Raw genomic sequence first — 9,577 nt, 5'->3', positions numbered from 1 at the left:
GGAATTGTGGAAAGTCCTCAAGCAGCCATATTTATCAGTGATAGCCTCATGTTGAATCCTGAAACAGATGCCAAACATAAATTGTAGATTTAAGTGGATTTAACGGAAATAACACCAAACTTACAATTTGAATTTAGCATAATTGGATTTGCTAAAATCAGATTTACTGGATTTAGTAAATCCTACTTAAATTAAATCCAAGAGACAACCAAACACGCCCTTAAAGTATTGATTCACGTAAAATTTTAATTAAAATCATGTATTTTTAATTTCAAAGTTTTCTTTTGAGTAACTTTATTTGTTTTGAGAATGAAATTATCAAATTTAAATTAACATATAAAAAGGAATTTCTAATTAAAATTTAAAATATCAAGAGGATTCATTAATATAATTAATTTAAATTCTAGTACAAATATTTAGTGAGATAATTATACATATGTATGCACATATAAATTCTCAAATTTGACAATAAAATATATTATAATTTATTAATAACTAAATTATGAGGTTATGTCAAATAAGAATGTTAAATCATGGTGATAATCCAATCATAAAATAAAAAATAAATTAATTAATGGTATTTAAATAAATATAGGTATAGAGTTTCACAACTTGAAAAAGTATGCTAAAAGAATGAAATAAATGACTTAATAAGCAATGACTAAACAATGAGAATCTAATAATTATTAAATATGTAAAATATTTTAAAAATTAATTAAAAATGTTTCAATAACAATAAAATTGAATTATAATAAATTAGCGAAAATATTTTTACATGCAAAAGAATTTTTTAAGTTTAAGGTGAATACTCTTATTTTTTAATTTATGGTGACCCTTTTATTTGTTCACGCTTGTTACTATTATACGATTACGTAGACATACATATGATATAGATATATTACTGATATAGTAAAACGTATAAAATACTAAGTTATTGTGAATGATCATATATATTAATGTTTTTTATTTTCATTTATACTATTTTTTAATAGCATGTGTAATATTTTCTTTTCCTAATATTTAGATGTAAGTGTGCCCACCAGAGGAATTGTGGAAAGTCCTCAAGCAGCCATATTTATTAGTGATAGCCTCATGTTGAATCCTGAAACAAATGCCAAACATAGATTGTAGATTTAAGTAGATTTAACGGAAATAACGCCAAACTTAAAATTTAAATTTAGCATAATTGGATTTGCTAGAATCAGATTTACTGGATTTACTAAATCCTACTTAAATTAAATCCAAGAGACAGCTAAACACCTACTTAAAGTATTGATTCACTTAAAATTTTAATTAAAATCATGTATTTTTAATTTCAAAGTTTTCTTTTGAGTAACTTTATTTGTTTTGAGAATGAAATTATCAAATTTAAATTAACATATAAAAAGGAATTTCTAATTAAAATTTAAAATATCAAGAGGATTCATTAATATAATTAATTTAAATTCTAGTACAAATATTTAGTGAGATAATTATACATATGTATGCACATATAAATTCTCAAATTTGACAATAAAATATATTATAATTTATTAATAACTAAATTATGAGGTTATGTCAAATAAGAATGTTAAATCATGGTGATAATCCAATCATAAAATAAAAAATAAATTAATTAATGGTATTTAAATAAATATAGGTATAGAGTTTCACAACTTGAAAAAGTATGCTAAAAGAATGAAATAAATGACTTAATAAGCAATGACTAAACAATGAGAATCTAATAATTATTAAATATGTAAAATATTTTAAAAATTAATTAAAAATGTTTCAATAACAATAAAATTGAATTATAATAAATTAGCGAAAATATTTTTACATGCACAAGAATTTTTTAAGTTCAAGGTGAATACTTTTATTTTTTAATTTATGATGACCCTTTTATTTGTTCACGCTGGTTACTATTATGACGATTACGTAGACATACATATGATATAGAAATACTACTGATATAGTAAAACGTATAAAACACTAAGTTATTGTGAATGATCATATATATTAATGTTTTTATATTCATTTATACTATTTTTTAATAGCATGTGAAATATTAACTTTTCCTAATATTTAGATGTAAGTGTGCCCACCAGTTTTTGTAACTTGTTGGTTTAATTTAAATGGATGAAAATGAGTAATAAAGATGAACACATTTCTAAAAGACATGAACAATCATAACTAAGATAAATTTAACCTAATCAAATCACAACATTAAATCAAATTTTCTCAAATTCATTTAATTATTCTTATCTATTTAAAAAGTATAGCATATTAATTTAAGTTTGCAAAAAATAGAGAATTATAAGTCCAAAAAAAAAAATCATCTTTCCAATGCATTTCACATCTACAAAAAACATTTTCTCAATTTACTTCATAATGCATTCTTTCTATTTTCTCTACATGCATCTATCCAAACAACAAAAAACAATTTCCTTGCATTTTGCATTTTTTAGTTGTTTTTTTTAAGCAAACCAAACAAGTCGATAACAAAAATAAAGACTACAATAATCATCTTTAATGAAATCAAACCATGAGTTCAAAAATAATTGAAACCTAAATTTAAGATTTGGGTTCTGCTCGAATGCTATGAATTATCGAATGGGGAAGGAAAAAAAATATATATTTATGAGAAATCTTATATCAAAATTTATAAATTCAACATCAACACATACAGTATCTGCATCCATTTCATTTCATCGGATATTTTTTCAATCCAAGCAAAGCCAGGCACTGCACTACCAGAGTACTAAACAGGAAACAAAAAACTTTAAAAAACAAGAATCACCGTTAGTACTGCGGCAATGTTGACACATAATGATGATCGAAATAAACTAGTCATTTAATGTCACAAATGGGTTACAAAATCTTGGCAGACCGGAATGACGTTTCAGAGGGACGTAAAACATTTCATAGCCAGACACTTTTCAAAGACAGAACAAGGCAAAACTAGCTGAATAAAATTTGAAGATGGGTATAGTAAACGCATCAGAAGAAGAAATTCTTAAAAAGCAACAAGCGTGAAAAATTGAATAGTAAATTTAGCAAATCAGCCATAATTAATAGCTTCGACCCCAATAAGTCCACTTCTTGGCTGGCTTCCCTGATGCAAAGCAGAGAGTCCCTACAACATAAAGATTGCATGTGATCAGAGAAACAATGCTTAATCAAAGAATTAAAATAGATCAAAAAATACTTGAACCAATTATTTGGATTTGATCTTTTTCACTATTTAATGCTCGCTAGATCCCAACATGCAAATAAGAAAGCCCTTAATTGAATTATTTTAGAGAAATGAAAAGTATGTTCAATTGCACTGTATAAAAGTAGCTTGTTACTGCTATGATTATGAATTCTATTTTTCTGGTAGATTCAAGCATGTACATAATTTGATTTTTACCTTCAGGGAGACTTGGCTGATCAAAAGGAGTGCATAATGTCTTGGCAGATCCAAGTTCACCTTTTGTGCGTGTTTTCACATTTTTCTCAACTTCCTACAAGATTAACATGCACAAAACATGCTCATAAGTAAACAGGAATGAACCTGTTTGTTTCCATGGAAAACGCACATCACAATAGTGGAACAAAAAATGTTGTAAATAAATAATATACTCAAGTCTAAAATGTAAATCAAGCCATCCACAGAGGCAACCTGGCGCATTGCAATATTCACAAAAATTTCAAAACTATAAAATTCCCTTGAGTTTCCAGAACAGGTCGCTTATGAACTGTATTTCAGTGGTCAAATTTAGAGTAGCAACCCAATTCTAGCAAACTGCCATTTAAATAAATCAAATTTAGAGTAGCAACCCAATTCTAGCAAACTGTCATTTAAATAAATAAACTTTCATTTCAAAAAGACATACATTGTAACTATAGACTGCTAACCACGATTAAATTGGCAGTTGGATGTTTAGTTATAATACATATTACACCATCAAGAACAGTATCTATCAAACTTTTTCAAATTCCAAAACTCATTATTTTCCTAAGGGTGGTACCTTGATGTAAAATTAAAAATGTGAAATATTCATACAAATAAAACTGAATCGACCAACCCTTGACCCCTTGAAATGATAGGAACAGTTCTAAACTAAAACAATTTAGCAAAAAGTAAAATGAAGCAAAAAAAAAATACTAACATTCAAAAGGCTATGGATGCGCGCTACTTCTGTTTACATGCAATATACAGAATTCCATAAAAATTCTACAGATCAAAAGAAATAACAAAATTTAAATTGGCAGCAATTTGCATCAACAAATCACATATCCATGTAGACGCATAGAAAATTTTGCAAGCAGCAAGCTCTTAATTTTGATAAATTTTTGTTTCCTTAGATGAAAATTAAAAATTTAAAAAAAAAAATCATAGCCTTCTAACAGAAATAATGTGTAGAAATTTGAAACTAAGAAAAATCATACAATAAATTGAAAATCGTATACTTGTAAAGTTAGCAAAAATATTGATAGATACTTCATCAGGTGTTAAAGGTTTAGATTCTTTAATAGATTTATATGTTTTAACAGACATGATTTGTTCACTTGCATGATCAAGAATAGACTCAGAGTCTAATTGAACTTTAATTCCAATTTCATGTTAAGATCACAAGCGTTATTGTAGATCCAAATCTAAACTCTTAATTTTATATTCTGATTCGACCTATTCATTTGAATATGAAAATGACTAGAGTAAATAATACAATATTTTGATCAACAAAAAAAAAACAAGAATTTTATATTCATTCGACCTATTCATTTAAATATGAAAATGACTAGAGAAGGTATTATTGTAGTAAAAAGTTAGTCATTTTAATAACTATATTCATGTCTAGTCATTTTCATATTCAAACCCGAACCTAACACTTCAACCAAAAATTGACACAAACAAAATTCACACTTATATTGATTTTGTCTAAATTTCATCATTTTAATATTTTATCAACAAAGCTAATTATAATGTCTAACTTTTTACTTAAAATTACAACACAACCTTAAGCTCCAATACTAAATCCGACATAAGATGTACTGAGATCTATGGTTTTCAAAAGCAAATCAGCAAGAAGATGCACAAAAACAAATAAACAGGTACAAATTAAAGGTAGCAATTTCTTAATTTTAACAAATATTCAATATTTTAGATGAAGATAAAAAATAACAAGAAATCTACATAAATGATAAGTTAATAGATTCTACTAAAAAAAATGTGAAGAAATTCAAAAACATGAAATCATATAATCAATCATGAATACAAATAGATTACAAGATTTTAGAAATGAAAATAAGTCACTAAATCGAGCTTGCTGCTTAAACAAAGAGATAATCTCCCAAATAACTTTTGTCAGTTGATATCAAAGACAACAACTAAAGTTTGCACTTCGAAATAAAATTTATCTAGAAATACTTTATTTGAGTTTTAACATGGGTCAGACCCATTCAACAATCACAAAATTCTCTTAGATTAATATAAGAAAATAGTCAAGCAACCCATAACCTCAAAAAACATTCACTTCAATTGGGCAATAATAACCGTCCATGATAAGAAAAATATAAAACACACAACCAACAAGCTGAATAACAAAATCAACCCATACAGAAGCTAAAATCGTAGCATAAATCACAATCATTGAACCCACCACTAACAAAAGGTCCCATCTCCAATAACATTTATCATAACCATGGCAGAGGATGCAAGAACTTCAACATCCAACACTTGATAGAGATCTAATCACAACAAGCAAGAAATTCAAGGCATCGAACAACAAAAGACTTCCAAGGAAATACCTAAATGCCAAATGGGTAAAATGCTTAAAAAAAAAGTTCAAATGTATACCTAATAACCACAAAGCTCAAAACTACTATCAAGTACAAAAATAGTTGTTCCCAAAGAAAAATAAAAGAATCCAACCCATTCCCAATATAAAGAAAATCATTGCAATTTATTATTTTAAAGAAATAGTAAAAATTAAACTTCTGCTAAAAGACAATAAATAAAATTGAAATTACAGGAATAGTAATCTTTCAATTCAATTGCTCAATATGCATGCATAACTATAACATACACCACCAACTTTAGGTTTTCCGACTCCTCCAATATGTAAATTCCATATTTTTATTTCAAACCCACAGTTTCTTTTATGAAAATTTGATTTATAGTTTTGATACATGAGTTAACCCAAACGACAATGGAACTTCAATTTTTATTACTAAATCCAAATAAAAATTACAAACAAAAACACTCGGAAATAGGAAATAACATAAAGACACAACACAAACCCAAACTAGATCTTCGGTCGAGGGAGTTGGTGTTACAGTCAAGGGAAAATAGTGGCACGGATGGCTAGATGGGTTGGCTGCAGCAGGGGAACTGACGTCTGACTGGCAGGTGCTGGGAAGCGGGGCTGCCACAAGAAAGACGGCAACTGGAAGGGTGGGGTGTGGATGGGGAGGAGTGGGCTGCTGTGAAAGTGGTCAGGAAATGGACAGGGAGACTGGGAGGATTTGGAGGCTAGAAAGAGGTGTGTGGACTAGGTGGCTGAATGGGTAGGAAGAAGGATTGGGTTGCAAGGAGACAACAAGGTTGCAGTCTTTGGGGAGAGGGATGATTGCAGCGGTGACCGCGACGGCGACGGCAGCGGAGGTAAAGTTGTGGAAGACAGGAAAAGTCGAGAATAATCACCACCTCAGACAAGACACAGTCGGAGCACTACCCGCCTTCGGATATAGCCCTAAAAGGGAGACCAGAGGACACTTACGGCAATCCTAACAAAAATGCAATAAAAAACTGAAAACCTAAAACAACACATGAATCACATATATAAACCCTAGAAAACTAGGATTAAATCCCCTTATGGAAAGGAGGCGCCAAACCAATATGGAAGCGCCGATCGGGCCTCTTCCAGTATGGACCGTTTGGTCCAAACAAAGAAATTGTGGGATAGGCTCCGGAGGCTCCTTTACGCCTGCATCAGTCTCTCGGGATTGGAGGAGCTTGGACCCATTCATCGAAGCTTTTTACTGCAAGTTCAAACTAGCTGAGTTGATGTAACTTCCCGGAGATGAATCTTCGACTGCAACCCACGAAGCACCTGGATCTTACTGTCGACTGCACTATCTCCCAAAACACCCGAGGAGTTTTCCCCACTTACAAGTAGTCATGCATATCAATCCAACCATATGAGAATGTACTACTGAACTGAACTGGGACTTTGTGTCAAGTGTACCCTACAGAGTCACCCAAAAATAGTCCCAGGTTAGCTCAGCCCTACCTGACATGAGGGCAGGTTGAACTCCCTCTAACGGTGGCGGCAATGGTGGTAAAGTATCGATCATGATGACCTAACATGTTCTTTATATAAAATGGCATGTATTTCGAAACGATGCCTCTATCATGCTTTCCTCTATGATCACCAAAACATATCCTTTTGGCAAGGGCAACTGCAATCTCAAACTACATAGAAAGTAGGACTATGGGCTTGACATCCGTGGGGGAGTACGTATTCTGGAACCCTTCATGTTAAGTACGACGATCAAACTGTCATGATCTCCCCAACAAAAGATAGTTGGCATCTATGGCATCACGTAGCACCAAACCTGATATTGCAATTGGTTCTCAATTGAAAACTCCACAAGACATCTCCTTTCAATGCTAACTTTGTTCTCCTTACTCAAACAACGTTAGGAAGCATGTTTGGGAGAGTCTCTGAATTATAAAGCTCAACTTGTCCACCATCTATATAGATGTCACTTCTTGCTACTCCATCGATGATGAAGTTACATACATTTTCCTTCACAGTGCAAGGAGTGCAGAATATGTTGTGGTGAAGTCACTTCTGATTCCTTCTTGTCTCAGTCTGTAGGATTCATCGAACCACAAGCATATCACCTCATCCAGTGGAGGACGGTACTCCTCACCCTTTTCTTCAATTGTCTCTTCCTCGCTAACTTCTACTGCACCTTGTTCAGTAAATGATACAACTCGGCTCGTCGTTACATATCTTTCCTTCATAGAGCAATGGGCGTAAACTATGTTGTGGTGAAACCACTTTTGATCCCTTGTTGTCTCGGTCTGTAGGACCTGTCGAGCCACTAGCATCTCAGCCTCATTCGGTGGAATATGGTAGTCACCCTATTCTTCAGCTGCCTCTTTGTCGCTGACTTCCTCTACCACACCTTGCTCAGTAAATGATACAACTCGACTCGTCGGGCAACTAGAGGCAATGTGCCCATATCCATGGCATCTGAAGCATTTCCTGACCGGAACTGTAGTGGGTGTGCTACACTTCTCGGGCTTCGTTTGGCTTTGGACTTTTTTTGACCAGCCTTCTCAACTCCATGAGGCGTTCCCCTGTTGATTTCTCCAACAGCAACTGGTTGCCTAAATGGCTATGGGTGCTTGCTCTGTTTCTACTGGCTCTCCACCTTCAGTGCCAAAGTCTGAACTCACCCAATGACTGGTAAGGTTGTAGTTGTATCATATTATAAATGGCGGGCTTCAAGCCTCCCAAGTACTTGGTTATTGTGTGTTCTTCTGACTCCGACAGAGCACATATCAGCTTAAGCTCCATAAACTCTGTTGTGTACTCCACTGATAGGTCCCTCTTTTGTAGGCAGTGGAGTATCAAGAAAAGATCCTAACGATAGTGTGAGAGTAGATAATGTCGCTCCAAACTCTCTCTTCATATTCTCCCAAGTAATAATCTTACTCCGTCATTTATCCTGCAACCGCTATATTAAATCATTCGGATTCATTCTCCCCTTGAAATCCACTATATCCACTTTCCCTCCTGAGCCTCTTTACCTTCAAACAAACACTTCATGTTTATATTCTTCAACGGGCATTCCATCTCTATATCTTCTAATAGTCACTACATCACTGCATCCTCTAACAGGCAATTCATTTTTCAACCTCCTCTGATATTGTATGTCAAAGTGTCGTGATCTGTCTTCTTCTTCACAAGAATCATTCCTACATAAGAGATTCGGGTATTCCTCCCTCTCCTGTTCGGATCTCACTACCACGCTTGTCGGTGACCTCTTCCTTGATCCCTTCCTCCAGTTCAGTGAACCGTTGTAGCAGGACGGAATTCCAGCTGGATCTCGTCCATGGTAAACTCCTAATCGAGCTCTGGTGATTGCCTCCTAGGAGGTAAGATTAGAGTTTGTGTGGGGGTAGGAGGACGGTGTGTCGAGGTGTGGAAAAGAAAAACATTGGGTGGAAAAAAAGTTGGGTACTGGTGGGTGCTAGAAACCCTAAGATAAGACTAGGGGTAAACTAACTTTAATACCAAATGATACTGGAGTTTAACCCAAAAGACAACGGAACTGTAATTTTTGTTACTGAAACCATATAGAGATTACAACCAAAAACACTATAAAATAAGAAATAACATAAAGACACGACACAAACCAAAACTAGGGCTTCGATTGAGGGTGCTAATGTTGCGGTTTAAGGGAAAAATACTGGTATGGAGGGCTAGATGGTCTGGCTGCATATGGGGAAGTGGCAGCTAGTTGGCAGGGGGTGTGAAGGGGGCTGCTACGGGAAAGAGAGTGGCTAGAAGAGCATGGTGCAGTTGGGAAAGAGATG

At 33.2% G+C, this 9,577-nt stretch overlaps 1 protein-coding gene across 2 annotated transcripts in view; it reads right to left on the bottom strand.

The window, feature by feature from the left end:
- Positions 1–2,685: 2,685 nt before the first annotated feature.
- Positions 2,686–9,577, bottom strand: part of LOC110024703 (proline--tRNA ligase, cytoplasmic) — a 55,714-nt gene continuing 48,822 nt past the window's right edge. For both annotated transcript variants that reach the window (XM_020724815.1, XM_020724816.1), the window contains 2 exons: positions 3,392–3,485; positions 2,686–3,115 (listed from right to left, as the gene is read on the bottom strand). In XM_020724815.1, coding sequence (XP_020580474.1) covers positions 3,051–3,115; positions 3,392–3,485 — 159 coding nt within the window. In that variant the 3' untranslated portion in view covers positions 2,686–3,050. The remainder of the gene's footprint in view (positions 3,116–3,391; positions 3,486–9,577) is intronic.

Source organism: Phalaenopsis equestris, unplaced genomic scaffold (assembly GCF_001263595.1).
Source record: "Phalaenopsis equestris unplaced genomic scaffold, ASM126359v1 Scaffold000268, whole genome shotgun sequence".
Classification (NCBI taxonomy): domain Eukaryota; kingdom Viridiplantae; phylum Streptophyta; class Magnoliopsida; order Asparagales; family Orchidaceae; genus Phalaenopsis; species Phalaenopsis equestris.
The sequence above is the reverse complement of the archived record's forward strand: the minus strand, read 5'-3'. Positions and strand labels throughout refer to the sequence as shown.